At 45.4% G+C, this 17,207-nt stretch overlaps 2 protein-coding genes across 2 annotated transcripts in view; one reads left to right on the forward strand and one right to left on the reverse strand.

Moving 5' to 3' along the window:
• LOC123764875 (mucin-22-like) overlaps positions 1-7,619 on the reverse strand; it is a 33,558-nt gene extending 25,939 nt beyond the window's left edge. Inside the window, exon 1 of the mRNA XM_069302802.1 lies at positions 7,594-7,619. Coding sequence (XP_069158903.1) covers positions 7,594-7,619 — 26 coding nt within the window. The remainder of the gene's footprint in view (positions 1-7,593) is intronic.
• A 66-nt stretch (positions 7,620-7,685) lies between these two features.
• Positions 7,686-17,207, forward strand: part of LOC123750909 (S-antigen protein-like) — a 72,041-nt gene continuing 62,519 nt past the window's right edge. The window contains exon 1 of the mRNA XM_069302803.1: positions 7,686-7,817. Coding sequence (XP_069158904.1) covers positions 7,686-7,817 — 132 coding nt within the window. The remainder of the gene's footprint in view (positions 7,818-17,207) is intronic.

Raw genomic sequence — 17,207 nt, forward strand, 5'->3', positions numbered from 1 at the left:
TCTCGGTATATGTACACTAAGAGTTTAAGAGTTTACCGTGATCTTGGACAATGTTGGGGACTAAAGTATACCTGCAGCTTGATCAGTAGGCAGTTATGGCGGCCCTGACGACCATTCCTGTAGTTGAGAGGCCCAAAGACCAATCTCAAACCCAATCCCCTTTTACCATGTGTAGGCTGTAAACCCCTGGAGGTGTACCGCACTTCTCGGAGTATCCACAGGCAGACTTAACCTCTGAACCACCAATGTGGAAGTTTACATAAACCAATAATTTACCAAACTAACAATAACTGTTAACAATAATTAAAAAACACAGAGATGCTCAGAGATCAATAGAAACATGAAACATTTAATGCAACACTTTTATGTATGAATTACGGAGGAACGGAACCTTTGTTCAATTCCGCAATGACTTCTATATGACAACGAAACAGATGGTGTTAAATACACCTTGTTCTGTAGTTACCTGAGCAGAATGTGACAGGTGGACTTGTATGTTCGTTACAAGGTCCAACAGGGCCTCAGTACCATCACAACACTACACTACTCAGCTTCACACAGACCTGTACTACACAACACAACACAACACAACACAACACTTCACTACACTACACAACACTACTCAGATTTACACAGACCTAAACTACACAACACTACATTACACTACTCTGATTTACTCAGACCTGTACTACACAACACTACACTACACTACACTACACAACACTACACTACACAACACAACACTTCACTACACAACACTACATTACACTACTCAGCTTTACACATACCTGTACAACACAACACTACACTACACAACACAACACTACACTACACAACACAACACTACTCAGCTTTACACATACCTGTACAACACAACACTACACTACACAACACAACACAACACAACACTACTCAGCTTTACACATACCTGTACTACACAACACTACACTACACAACACTACACTACACTACACTACACAACACAACACTTCACTACACAACACTACATTACACTACTCAGCTTTACACATACCTGTACAACACAACACTACACTACACAACACAACACAACACTACACTACACTACACAACACTACACTACACTACACAACGCAACACAACACTACTCAGCTTTACACATACCTGTACTACACAACATTACACTACACAACACAACGCAACACAACACTACTCAGCTTTACACATACCTGTACTACACAACACTACACTACACAACACAACACTACATTACACTACTCAGCTTTACACATACCTGTACTACACAACACTACACTACACAACACAACACAACACAACACTACTCAGCTTTACACATACCTGTACTACACAACACTACACTACACAACACTACACTACACTACACTACACAACACAACACTTCACTACACAACACTACATTACACTACTCAGCTTTACACATACCTGTACAACACAACACTACACAACACAACACAACACTACACTACACTACACAACACTACACAGCTTTACACATACCTGTACTACACAACACTACACTACACAACACAACGCAACACAACACTACTCAGCTTTACACATACCTGTACTACACAACACTACACTACACAACACAACGCAACACAACACTACTCAGCTTTACACATACCTGTACTACACAACACTACACTACACAACACAACACAACACAACACTACTCAGCTTTACACATACCTGTACTACACAACACTACACAACACAACACAACACTACACTACACTACACAACACTACTCAGCTTTACACATACCTGTACTACACAACACTACACTACACAACACAACGCAACACAACACTACTCAGCTTTACACATACCTGTACTACACAACACTACACTACACAACACAACACAACACAACATTACACTACTCAGCTTACACAGATCTAAACTACACAGTGCAACACAAGCGTTACAGGAACAATAACAGCGCCGTTCTGATGGAGGCAAACAAGGGAGTTTTCTTAATAAGAACAATGCAAATGAAAACAAGAGTTGTGAGGAAAATATGAAAAGTTTGGGCTAAACAGAAAAGGTTCAGAGAGGGGAGTCAGGCCCACAACACCCTAAAGGTGTACTACACTTACAGTAGGAGTATTACAAAGAAAATAGATGAGTAAAGTGCACTTGACGGCACATAACCGATGTTGAATATTGATGGTAAAGGTGAGATTAATGAACCAAGAAAATGGGAAACTTTTGATTGAATATAAAGTAAAGACATGAACTATTTTTTACTGATTGGTTAAATGTGGTGGGAAAATATACATATATATATATATATATATATATATATATATATATATATATATATATATATATATATATATATATATATATATATATATGTATATATATATATATATATATATATATATATATATATATATATATATATATATATATATATATATATATATATATATATATATATATATATATATATATGTATATATATAGTGACGATAATCTCTTTCAAGAGAGATTGAGCCTGCTCTTCCCTATATCATTTACGTCATTCTACAAGTACAAGATATTATATTGAAGATACGTCCACCAGTATCACAAAACGTTTTGCCCAGGAAGCAAAGCGTACCTTGCACCACCAGACACACCGGCTCTCCACCCGCCGTCAACGAGCAAACTACCCATTCTCCGCCTGCCTGCTCCTGATTGGCTGGTGTATCGCCGACAGCACCTGCACTCACGCCCTCTACCTGAGTCGACGTCAGGTAGAGGGCGCCCAGAGTCGACGTCTGGGCCAGCTCACGCTGTCCTCCTCAGAATATCTTTGTGCTCATAGAAGTTGACATCTCTCTCTGGTAGACTAAGCCCTGGCTGTCGTGTACTAAGGGCAGCTCTAGCCAATATTCTCAGCACCTGATTATTATTATTATTGTCTTGCACCTTATTTTGTTTTAGAGTAAAATTTCATATCTACTAATTATTTATGTTTTGTTTGTTGACTTGTTTTGAATTTTACGTAAGCCAAGGGATTGTCTTTGTTCATATCTTGTTTTCTAAAGTAATTAAAATTTCATTGTTTATATTTTGTGTTTTGCAGTGTCTTCCCATTACCTTACCACAGACAAACAGGCAAAGCAGTCTCTTTTTTATTCTGTAAGTGTGACAAGGCATTGACACCTGCCATTGGTGGACTGCCGAACATCAACACTCCAACACTTTACCGTCACATTTCATGGGGACCTGTCCAGGAGCTTCACTCAGGTACTAGTACCAGAACGTAAATTTGTGGTAAGCTTACTTGGCTTTGGTACAGTTACTTTTCACTATTTTCAATATTCAATTTTATTTTCATATGGTGCTGTGTGTATTGTGCATTCCGAGAGTAGCATATGGTGAGTGTGAGACAACTTTGGATTACGTGGTGACTGTAGGCCTCAGTCATTCTCTTAATTGGTCATCTCTCCCTCCGTGTTATTACTCGTGTTTACCATCTTTGTCCCTAGGATATTTCTCATATTTTCGGCAGATCATCATACTGGTACCCTGGTACTGTGGTCTGTCCCCGGGTCAAGAGCACCTAATCTTCTGCAATCCGACGGTAGGAGGATAAAGAGGGCCATAGTTCCTCTAGCACGAACTTTGTTGCTGAATTGGGACCTCAGCAGCAGTTCTCATCACCAGTTGACACCTCGCACCCCTACACGTCGGTCAGAGATGATGATATTTACCTAGGTAGGGAATTAGCTTTCTTTTTTCAGAGCACAAAAGTTCGCTAATTCTGTAAGTATCATATTTCATTTCAGTGGGAAAAACTTATGCTTATGTCCTATAGAGACTCGGCAAGGTATGCCTACATTCTTGGACTACCTAATTCACTTTTGAGGCAATTAAATGATTCATTTGTTTTAGAAACTCAGTTTCGCTTACTTAGTAGGATTTTCTTGCCCTTATCCTCTTACATTGATTACCGGGTACAAGATTTCCTGCGATCTTGATTTATTAATCATTTACCATCTTGAAATTAACATTAATTGTTAACGATTCCACAGGATAGGTACCAGTTGCCACGTTGTCCTGTTTCTGACATTCACCATATCACAACAGTATATTCGTTGTACATTTATTTGCTAATTTCACCATGTTTCGTCTCCAAGCTTTCCGTGCAGATCCAGCAGGTGAAATAGGGAACTTAAGTCGTGCCAAGAGGACTGAATTACCAACTCTTGCACATGAGTATCAACTAGATGTTCCCCATGGAGCTAACAAAAATGAACTGCATAACCTGTTACTGGATTATCTCTTAGAGGAAGGTAAGATTGACTCTGAAACTCACGAAACTTACTCTATTGCAGATAAACCTGATTTGGCTGCTATAAAACTCAAACTAGAACTTGCCAAGATCGAACGAGAGCAGCAAAGGGAAGCAGCTGCCATACGAAAGGAAGAAAAAGAACGAGAAGCTGCCCTGGCAAAAGAAGCTCTACAACTGAGGAAAGAAGAAGCCGCCTTGAGGAAAGAAGAACAAGAACGTGAGATTGCAACACTCCGTGAGCGTGAGCGAGTACAGCTTGAAGCAAAACATCGTCACCTGGAGATGCAACGCGAGCATAACAAACAACAGGCAGCTCTGGCTATGGAATGTCGTCAACAAGAATTCGCGTTGGAAACTACACACCTCACTCAACGCCAGGAAGTTACCGCCAATCTTCCAGTAAGTTTCAATATCTCACATGCAAGTAAGTTAATGCCACCATTCGTAGAGACAGAAGTCGACGTATTTTTTACCACCTTTGAGACCCTTGCTAATCAACTTAGCTGGCCTGCCGACCAATGGGCTACCCTTCTCAGAGTACATCTCACAGGTAGAGCTGCAGTTACACTCAGTACTTTGGCGTCTGAGAATGACTACCAGACCCTGAAGCAAGCAGTGTTGGACGCCTACCTTCTCTCCACCGAAAGCTACCAAAGAAAATTCCGTGACCACCTACAGGCAAGTACCACCACCTTTCTAGAATTTTCTAATACCAAAAGGAGATATTTTATGAAATGGCTGGAAGCAGCACATGTCTCTACCTTTGCAGAACTCGTCAACCTCATGCTAGTTGAAGAATTCTTGAGGCGTGTGCATCCTCCTGTCCATTTATATTTAGCAAACAAAGAAGAGACCGACTACCTATAATGTGCTAAGTCGGCTGACACTTACAGCCTCATTCACCGGCTGACACCAGAACCATCCTTCCAGTAATAAGTCTTGGTACAGTTACGAGAAAGTGAGTACCGATCAAGCTGGCTCGCAATTGTACTGTAAGTATTGTAGACTCTATGGACATATCATAGATAAATGTGGTAAGTCTCAATACAAAGGTAATACTGAATCCACTAAACCCAAACAGACTCATCCTAAGTCCGGTAAGCCTGTGATGAATGTTGGTGTTCATGTTAATGATCTTTTCTCTCTTCAGTAACCAACGGTTCAGATCCGGAGGGACGTTTCAAACTGAAGATCTTGAGGGACACAGCGGCTCTTCAATCAATTATTTTGAAATCAGCTGTGCCCAATATCGCCTACACCGGGGAAACCGTCCTTATCACTGACCTCACTGCTACCACTCCTTATCCTACTCGCCAGAGTTCATCTGGATTTGTCCCTTCGTGACCGGTGAAGTCCAAGTCGCCATCAGGGAAAAGCCTTTTCCCATGCCTGGAGTGCAACTTCTCCTGGGCAACGACTTGGCAGAAGACCTGCAACCGACCAACCTGATCATCATGGACAAACCCCAGGTGTGTACCTCTGTAATGGATAATCCCATCTTTGAATATGTTCCAGCAGAGGTTCAAGAAAGTGATGAAGTTTCTCCTCCGGTTTTAGTGACCACCCGTGCACAAGCTGCACGACCACAGCCAGCTGACTCTACTGCTACCGCTGTCCCTCAAGACCCTCAGAAATCTACCCCCGAATCTGACCAGGTTGGAGTTCCGTAAGTTACAGAGGGAAGATCTTACCTTGACACCATTATTCTTCCAGGCTGAGACTCAACCTGACAGTATTCCTGGGTTCTTTCTAGAGAACGAGTTGCTCTACCGCAGATACAGACCCAGCAAACTGAAGGAGGAGGACGATTGGGCCAACGTCGAACAACTAGTGATTCCTGCCAGCCTGCGGCCCACTATTCTACACCTGGCCCACGGAGCACTCTCGCACTACGGATTTAACAAGACCTACCACGGAATCCGTCAAGACTACTACTGGCCAGGTATGGTAAATAGCGTCAAACAGTACGTCAAACAGTGTCATACATGTCAGATGGCAGGTAAACCGAACATCTCTATTCCCAGAGCACCACTGACACCCATTCAGGTGCCTGCGGAACCTTTCCACAGACTTATTATAGACTGTGTTGGTCCTTTACCTCGGACCAGTTCTGGTAACGCCTATATACTAACCATCCTGTGTCCTACCACCAGATTCCCCATAGCAGTTCCAGTAAAGAACATTACGGCTGCTACTGTGGTGAAACACTTATTGAAGATCTTCACCCAGTATGGATTTCCAAGGGAGGTTCAGAGCGACTGTGGCACCAACTTCACCAGTGATCTCTTCAAGAGGACACTGGAAGAGTTCAACATCAAACAGGTATTGTCCAGCCCCTATCATCCTGCTTCACAGGGTTCTCTTGAGCGTAGTCATCAGACTATTAAAGCACTCCTGAAGAAGTTTTGCAATGAAACCTCTAAGGATTGGGATAAACAACTAGATCTAATCATGTGTATATTTAGAAGTCTCCCCAATGAGTCTCTAGGAGTATCTCCTTATGAGATGCTCTACGGACGTAAGTGCCGTACTCCTCTCAAAGCTTTTAAAGACTCTCTACGTGATGCCACCTTCAGTGAGCATCAGAATGTGCCCCAGTTTCTTCAAAACCTGCAACACATTCTAGAGAGGGTGCATAACTTTGCTAAGGATAATCTATTGAAAGCCCAGGAGAGGATGAAGACTTATTACGACCAGAAGCAGCAAAGTAAGGAAATTTAAACCGGGAGACTTCGTGTTGACCTATTTCCCTATCCCAGGTTCTCCTTTGCAAAACAGGTTTTCAGGACCCTACCGCATCAAGGAGTGCAGAAACAACTACAACTACGTTCTTGAGACTCCAGATAGGCGGCGGAAGACCCAGTTGTGCCACGTCAACCTCCTGAAGCTATATAATGGTACTCCTCCCACTGTGTTAATAGCATATTCTTCCTTTAAAAGTCCATACATCCACAGTGAGACCTTCCCTGCTTCTCCTCCCGAAAGCACTGACACTGAGTTAGCGCTTTCCAAATCGGAAATCCTCCCTGATCTTCATAACTATTTTCAGGACCATAATAGTGCTCCTTTGCCATATTCTAATCCTATTCTCGCCTCGCCAGATATCACCAAGCCTTTCATCCTCCATGTCGACGCCAGTGGTACCGGCATCGGGGGTGACCTAATACAACAACGAGGCGAGGAGAATATACCTGTTAACGACCACAGCTACAAGGAACTACAGCACAATCGACAGGGAGCTACTCATCGTCCTGAACTTGCAGCACTTCAAACAATACCTGAAAAGTGCTCGGTCTACCACCATCTACTCGGACCACAACACCCTACACCTCCTGCAGCAAGCACAATTCCACACTCGACGGCTTGTACAATGGGCTTGATATCTGCAGAAATTCAACCTGGAGATCTCTACATCAAGGGGTCTGACAACATCATAGCCGACGCCCTCTCCAGAGTCTATGGAGTAGAGGCAGCTCCACCTATCACTCTACGACATGAAGATGTAACTTCTCCAGAGGCGTCCTGTAGTTACCAGTTGCGTTGCTTCTGGGAGTATGGGTTCGAGTCACTTCTGGGGTATGAGTTTTCAGTCGCATATAGTCCTGGGGACCATTCAGGCTTGTTCGCATTTGTATTCCTCACGTGTGCCCCAAAGAACGAGGTGATTTGATAAAATGCTATGCCCAAGATTACCATCCGAGGGCCAGCGTGGAAATGGTTCAAATAGCTTCGGCTATCACTTCCTTTTGTCTGGTCGTGATGGTGAAGCGGATTAAGGCATCCTGTAGTTACCAGTTGCGTTGCTCCTGGCAGTATGGGTTCGAGTCACTTCTGGGGTGTGAGTTTTCAGTCGCATATAGTTCTGGGGACCATTCAGGTTTGTTCGCATTTGTGTTCCTCACGTGTGCCCCAAAGAATGAGGTGATTTGATAATACAATACAATTTTATTTAGGTAAGGTACATACATACAATAAATATTTACAAGGATTGTTTGACTTATAGGTAGAGCTAGTACATACAATGCCTAAAGCCACTATTACGCAAAGCGTTTCGGGCATAACTATTTAACTATTTATAACTCACGATAAAATGCTATGCCCAAGATTACCATCCGAGTGCCGGCGGGGAAGTGGTTCAAATAGCTTCGGCTATCACTTCTTTTGTCCGGTCGTGATGGTCAAGTGGATTAAGGCGTCCTTTAGATATCAGTTGCGTTGCTCCTGGCAGTATGGGTTCGAGTCACTTCTGGGGTGTGAGTTTTCAGTCGCATATAGTCCTGGGGACCATTCAGGCTTGTTTGCATATATATATATATATATATATATATATATATATATATATATATATATATATATATATATATATATATATATATATATATATATATATATATATATAATATATGTATATATATATATAATATATGTATATATATATATAATATATGTATATATATATAATATATGTATATATATATAATATATGTATATATATATAATATATGTATATATATATAATATATGTATATATATATAATATATGTATATATATATAATATATGTATATATATATAATATATGTATATATATATAATATATGTATACATATATGTATATGTTGGTCAGGACCTTGAATGGTCCTCAAGCCTACACACATCAGAAAACTTTCTATCAATGATAGGATTCGAACCCGGTCAGCCAGGACCACCATATCTCTTGGAGAGTGCAGTAATATTTCCACTCGGCAAAATTGACTGTACAAAAGTATTGGAAAGTCGTCTGACTCTTAACCGAATACTCGACAGCACTCGGGGCCATTGTGGGCAAAGATATTTTATCATCACTTCAGATTTGAGGCACACACATGTTACTCACGTGACCACCAGCGTTATGAAGTGACTTGATGATATATGTGTCCACAATGGTGACGAGAGCGGTCGCTAGTGACTACCCTACACTACACTACACTACACTACACTACACTACACTACACTACACTACACTACACTACACTACACTACAGTACACTACAGTACACTACACTACACTACACTACACTACAGTACACTACACTACACTACACTACACTACACTACACTACACTACACTACACTACACTACAGTACATTACACTACACTACACTACACTACAGTACACTACACTACAGTACACTACACTACACTACACTACACTACACTACACTACAGTACACTACACTACAGTACACTACACTACACTACACTACAGTACACTACACTACACTACACTACACTACACTACACTACAGTACATTACACTACACTACACTACACTACAGTACACTACACTACAGTACACTACACTACACTACACTACAGTACACTACACTACACTACACTACACTACACTACACTACACTACACTACACTACAGTACACTACACTACAGTACATTACACTACACTACACTACAGTACACTACACTACAGTACACTACACTACACTACACTACAGTACACTACACTACACTACACTACACTACACTACACTACACTACATTACACTACACTACACTACACTACAGTACACTACAGTACACTACACTACACTACACTACACTACACTACACTACATTACACTACACTACACTACACTACAGTACACTACACTACACTACACTACACTACACTACAGTACACTACACTACAGTACACTACACTACACTACAGTACACTACACTACACTACACTACAGTACACTACACTACACTACACTACACTACACTACACTACACTACACTACAGTACACTACACTACAGTACATTACACTACACTACACTACAGTACACTACACTACAGTACATTACACTACACTACACTACAGTACACTACACTACAGTACACTACACTACACTACACTACAGTACACTACACTACACTACACTACACTACACTACACTACACTACATTACACTACACTACACTACACTACAGTACACTACAGTACACTACACTACACTACACTACACTACACTACATTACACTACACTACACTACACTACAGTACACTACACTACACTACACTACACTACACTACACTACACTACACTACACTACACTACACTACACTACACTACAGTACACTACACTACATTACACTACACTACACTACACTACACTACAGTACACTCCACTACAGTACACTACACTACACTACACTACAGTACACTACACTACATTACACTACACTACACTACACTACAGTACACTACACTACACTACACTACACTACACTACACTACACTACACTACCCTACACTACACTACACTACACTACACTACACTACACTACACTACACTACACTACAATACACTAGACTACACTACACTACCCTACACTACACTACACTACACTACACTACACTACACTACACTACACTACACTACACTACACTACCCTACACTACACTACACTACACTACACTACACTACACTACACTACACTACACTACACTACACTACACTACCCTACACTACACTACACTACCCTACACTACACTACACTACACTACACTACACTACACTACACTACACTACACTACACTACACTACACTACACTACACTACACTACAATACACTACACTACACAACACAACACTGCACAACACAACACTATACAACACTACACTACAATACACTACACAACACAACACAACACTTCTCTACACAACACTACACCCCACAACACAATACTTCTCTGCACAACACAACACTACACCCCACAACACAATACTTCTCTGCACAACACAACACTACACCCCACAACACAACACTACACTACGCTAATATCAGAGCTCAACACCCTCTCTCCTCATCGCCCGAGGGAGTATAACCAGGACCCAGCAAAGGTCAACCTTCACCTCCAAGCATAAACTCAACTCATTAGCAAATTCCGCGAAGTCTGTGACCTTTACTTCAAGATCCGCCTCGGAATTTTTATGTTTGATCTTAATAAGATTTACCACACATTATATTCTGCCATTCCTTGGCCTTGTGAGTTATGACAGGTCCTGTACAGTTATGGGGAAGGTTGGTAATGTGAGCTATGACAGGTCCTGTACAGTTATGGGGAAGGTTGGTAATGTGAGCTATGACAGGTCCTGTACAGTTATGGGGAAGGTTGGTAATGTGAGCTATGACAGGTCCTGTACAGTTATGGGGAAGGTTGGTAATGTGAGTTATGACAGGTCCTGTACAGTTATGGGGAAGGTTGGTAATGTGAGCTATGACAGGTCCTGTACAGTTATGGGGAAGGTTGGTAATGTGAGTTATGACAGGTCCTGTACAGTTATGGGGAAGGTTGGTAATGTGAGCTATGACAGGTCCTGTACAGTTATGGGGAAGGTTGGTAATGTGAGCTATGACAGGTCCTGTACAGTTATGGGGAAGGTTGGTAATGTGAGCTATGACAGGTCCTGTACAGTTATGGGGAAGGTTGGTAATGTGAGCTATGACAGGTCCTGTACAGTTATGGGGAAGGTTGGTAATGTGAGCTATGACAAGTCCTGTACAGTTATGGGGAAGGTTGGTAATGTGAGTTATGACAGGTCCTGTACAGTTATGGGGAAGGTTAGTAATGTGAGCTATGACAGGTCCTGTACAGTTATGGGGAAGGTTGGTAATGTGAGTTATGACAGGTCCTGTACAGTTATGGGGAAGGTTAGTAATGTGAGCTATGACAGGTCCTGTACAGTTATGGGGAAGGTTGGTAATGTGAGTTATGACAGGTCCTGTACAGTTATGGGGAAGGTTGGTAATGTGAGCTATGACAGGTCCTGTACAGTTATGGGGAAGGTTAGTAATGTGAGTTATGACAGGTCCTGTACAGTTATGGGGAAGGTTAGTAATGTGAGTTATGACAGGTCCTGTACAGTTATGGGGAAGGTTAGTAATGTGAGTTATGACAGGTCCAGTACAGTTATGGGGAAGGTTAGTAATGTGAGTTATGACAGGTCCTGTACAGTTATGGGGAAGGTTAGTAATGTGAGTTATGACAGGTCCTGTACAGTTATGGGGAAGGTTAGTAATGTGAGTTATGACACGTCCTGTACAGTTATGGGGAAGGTTAGTAATGTGAGTTATGACAGGTCCTGTACAGTTATGGGGAAGGTTAGTAATGTGAGCTATGACAGGTCCAGTACAGTACAAGGAAGGCTACTACTAGGACTCATGACAGGTCCTGTACAGTACAAGGAAGGCTGCTTCTAGGACTCATGACAGGTCCTGAACAGTACAAGGAAGGCTGCTACTAGGACTCATGACAAGTCCGGTACAGTACAAGGAAGGCTGCTACTAGGACTCATGACAGGTCCTGTACAGTACAAGGAAGGAAGGCTGCTACTAGGACTCATGACAGGTCCTGTACAGTACAAGGAAGGAAGGCTGCTACTAGGACTCATGACAGGTCCTGTACAGTACAAGGAAGGCTGCTACTAGGACTCATGACAGGTCCTGTACAGTACAAGGAAGGCTGCTACTAGGACTCATGACAGGTCCTGTACAGTACAAGGAAGGCTGCTACTAGGACTCATGACAGGTCCTGTACAGTACAAGGAAGGCTGCTACTAGGACTCATGACAGGTCCTGTACAGTACAAGGAAGGAAGGCTGCTACTAGGACTCATGACAGGTCCTGTACAGTACAAGGAAGGCTGCTACTAGGACTCATGACAGGTCCTGTACAGTACAAGGAAGGCTGCTACTAGGACTCATGACAGGTCCTGTACAGTACAAGGAAGGCTGCTACTAGGACTCATGACAGGTCCTGTACAGTACAAGGAAGGAAGGCTGCTACTAGGACTCATGACAGGTCCTGTACAGTACAAGGAAGGCTGCTACTAGGACTCATGACAGGTCCTGTACAGTACAAGGAAGGCTGCTACTAGGACTCATGACAGGTCCTGTACAGTACAAGGAAGGCTGCTACTAGGACTCATGACAGGTCCTGTACAGTACAAGGAAGGCTGCTACTAGGACTCATGACAGGTCCTGTACAGTACAAGGAAGGCTGCTACTAGGACTCATGACAGGTCCTGTACAGTACAAGGAAGGCTGCTACTAGGACTCATGACAGGTCCTGTACAGTACAAGGAAGGCTGCTACTAGGACTCATGACAGGTCCTGTACAGTACAAGGAAGGCTGCTACTAGGACTCATGACAGGTCCTGTACAGTACAAGGAAGGCTGCTACTAGGACTCATGACAGGTCCTGTACAGTACAAGGAAGGCTACTACTAGGACTCATGACAGGTCCTGTACAGTACAAGGAAGGCTGCTACTAGGACTCATGACAGGTCCTGTACAGTACAAGGAAGGCTGCTACTAGGACTCATGACAGGTCCTGTACAGTACAAGGAAGGCTGCTACTAGGACTCATGACAGGTCCTGTACAGTACAAGGAAGGCTACTACTAGGACTCATGACAGGTCCTGTACAGTACAAGGAAGGCTGCTACTAGGACTCATGACAGGTCCTGTACAGTACAAGGAAGGCTGCTACTAGGACTCATGACAGGTCCTGTACAGTAAGCACGGGGAGGAATGTTCCTGTTAAACGAAACTATCATTTGTCTTCTACGTCTGAGGAGCATCAACATTTTTATTGTTTATTTTATGAAATGTTTGTCCAGAAACTTTGTTGGAGTTGAAGCTTTTGTTGCAGGAGTTTGTTGAGCTGTTGGTGGCCTGCCTGCCTAGTACACCCCCTGGGTATACCCACACCTGGGTACACCCACACCTGGGTACACCCACACCTGGGTATACCCACACCTGGGTATACCCACACCTGGGTATACCCACACCTGGGTATACCCACACCTGGGTATACCCACACCTGGGTACACCCACACCTGGGTACACCCACACCTGGGTACACCCACACCTGGGTATACCCACACCTGGGTACACCCACACCTGGGTACACCCACACCTGGGTACACCCACACCTGGGTATACCCACACCTGGGTACACCCACACCTGGGTACACCCACACCTGGGTACACCCACACCTGGGTACACCCACACCTGGGTACACCCACACCTGGGTATACCCACACCTGGGTACACCCACACCTGGGTACACCCACACCTGGGTATACCCACACCTGGGTACACCCACACCTGGGTATACCCACACCTGGGTACACCCACACCTGGGTACACCCACACCTGGGTACACCCACACCTGGGTATACCCACACCTGGGTACACCCACACCTGGGTACACCCACACCTGGGTATACCCACACCTGGGTACACCCACACCTGGGTACACCCACACCTGGGTATACCCACACCTGGGTACACCCACACCTGGGTACACCCACACCTGGGTATACCCACACCTGGGTACACCCACACCTGGGTACACCCACACCTGGGTATACCCACACCTGGGTATACCCACACCTGGGTACACCCACACCTGGGTATACCCACACCTGGGTATACCCACACCTGGGTATACACACACCTGGGTATACCCACACCTGGGTACACCCACACCTGGGTATACCCACACCTGGGTATACACACACCTGGGTATACCCACACCTGGGTACACCCACACCTGGGTATACCCACACCTGGGTACACCCACACCTGGGTATACCCACACCTGGGTATACACACACCTGGGTATACCCACACCTGGGTACACCCACACCTGGGTATACCCACACCTGGGTACACCCACACCTGGGTATACCCACACCTGGGTATACCCACACCTGGGTACACCCACACCTGGGTATACCCACACCTGGGTACACCCACACCTGGGTATACCCACACCTGGGTATACCCACACCTGGGTATACACACACCTGGGTATACCCACACCTGGGTACACCCACACCTGGGTATACCCACACCTGGGTATACACACACCTGGGTATACCCACACCTGGGTACACCCACACCTGGGTATACCCACACCTGGGTACACCCACACCTGGGTATACCCACACCTGGGTATACACACACCTGGGTATACCCACACCTGGGTACACCCACACCTGGGTATACCCACACCTGGGTACACCCACACCTGGGTATACCCACACCTGGGTATACCCACACCTGGGTACACCCACACCTGGGTATACCCACACCTGGGTACACCCACACCTGGGTATACCCACACCTGGGTATACCCACACCTGGGTATACCCACATCTGGGTATACCCACACCTGGGTACACCCACACCTGGGTATACCCACACCTGGGTACACCCACACCTGGGTATACCCACACCTGGGTACACCTACACCTGGGTACACCCACACCTGGGTACACCCACACCTGGGTATACCCACACCTGGGTACACCCACACCTGGGTACACCCACACCTGGGTACACCCACACCTGGGTATACCCACACTTGGGTATACCCACACCTGGGTACACCCACACTTGGGTATACCCACACCTGGGTATACCCACACTTGGGTATACCCACACCTGGGTATACCCACACTTGGGTATACCCACACCTGGGTACACCCACACCTGGGTACACCCACACCTGGGTATACCCACACTTGGGTATACCCACACCTGGGTACACCCACACCTGGGTATACCCACACTTGGGTATACCCACACCTGGGTACACCCACACCTGGGTATACCCACACCTGGGTACACCCACACCTGGGTACACCCACACCTGGGTACACCCACACCTGGGTATACCCACACCTGGGTACACCCACACCTGGGTACACCCACACCTGGGTACACCCACACCTGGGTACACCCACACCTGGGTACACCCACACTTGGGTATACCCACACCTGGGTACACCCACACCTGGGTACACCCACACCTGGGTACACCCACACCTGGGTACACCCACACCTGGGTACACCCACACCTGGGTACACCCATACCTGGGTATACCCACACCTGGGTACACCCACACCTGGGTATACCCACACCTGGGTATACCCACACCTGGGTACACCCACACCTGGGTATACCCACACCTGGGTATACCCACACCTGGGTATACCCACACCTGGGTACACCCACACTTGGGTATACCCACACCTGGGTACACCTACACCTGGGTACACCCACACCTGGGTACACCCACACCTGGGTATACCCACACCTGGGTACACCCACACCTGGGTACACCCACACCTGGGTACACCCACACCTGGGTATACCCACACTTGGGTATACCCACACCTGGGTACACCCACACTTGGGTATACCCACACCTGGGTATACCCACACTTGGGTATACCCACACCTGGGTATACCCACACTTGGGTATACCCACACCTGGGTACACCCACACCTGGGTACACCCACACCTGGGTATACCCACACTTGGGTATACCCACACCTGGGTACACCCACACCTGGGTATACCCACACTTGGGTATACCCACACCTGGGTACACCCACACCTGGGTATACCCACACCTGGGTACACCCACACCTGGGTACACCCACACCTGGGTACACCCACACCTGGGTATACCCACACCTGGGTACACCCACACCTGGGTACACCCACACCTGGGTACACCCACACCTGGGTACACCCACACCTGGGTACACCCACACTTGGGTATACCCACACCTGGGTACACCCACACCTGGGTACACCCACACCTGGGTACACCCACACCTGGGTACACCCACACCTGGGTACACCCACACCTGGGTACACCCATACCTGGGTATACCCACACCTGGGTACACCCACACCTGGGTATACCCACACCTGGGTATACCCACACCTGGGTACACCCACACCTGGGTATACCCACACCTGGGTATACCCACACCTGGGTATACCCACACCTGGGTACACCCACACCTGGGTATACCCAC

Source organism: Procambarus clarkii, chromosome 48 (genome assembly GCF_040958095.1).
Source record: "Procambarus clarkii isolate CNS0578487 chromosome 48, FALCON_Pclarkii_2.0, whole genome shotgun sequence".
In the NCBI taxonomy this organism is placed as follows: domain Eukaryota; kingdom Metazoa; phylum Arthropoda; class Malacostraca; order Decapoda; family Cambaridae; genus Procambarus; species Procambarus clarkii.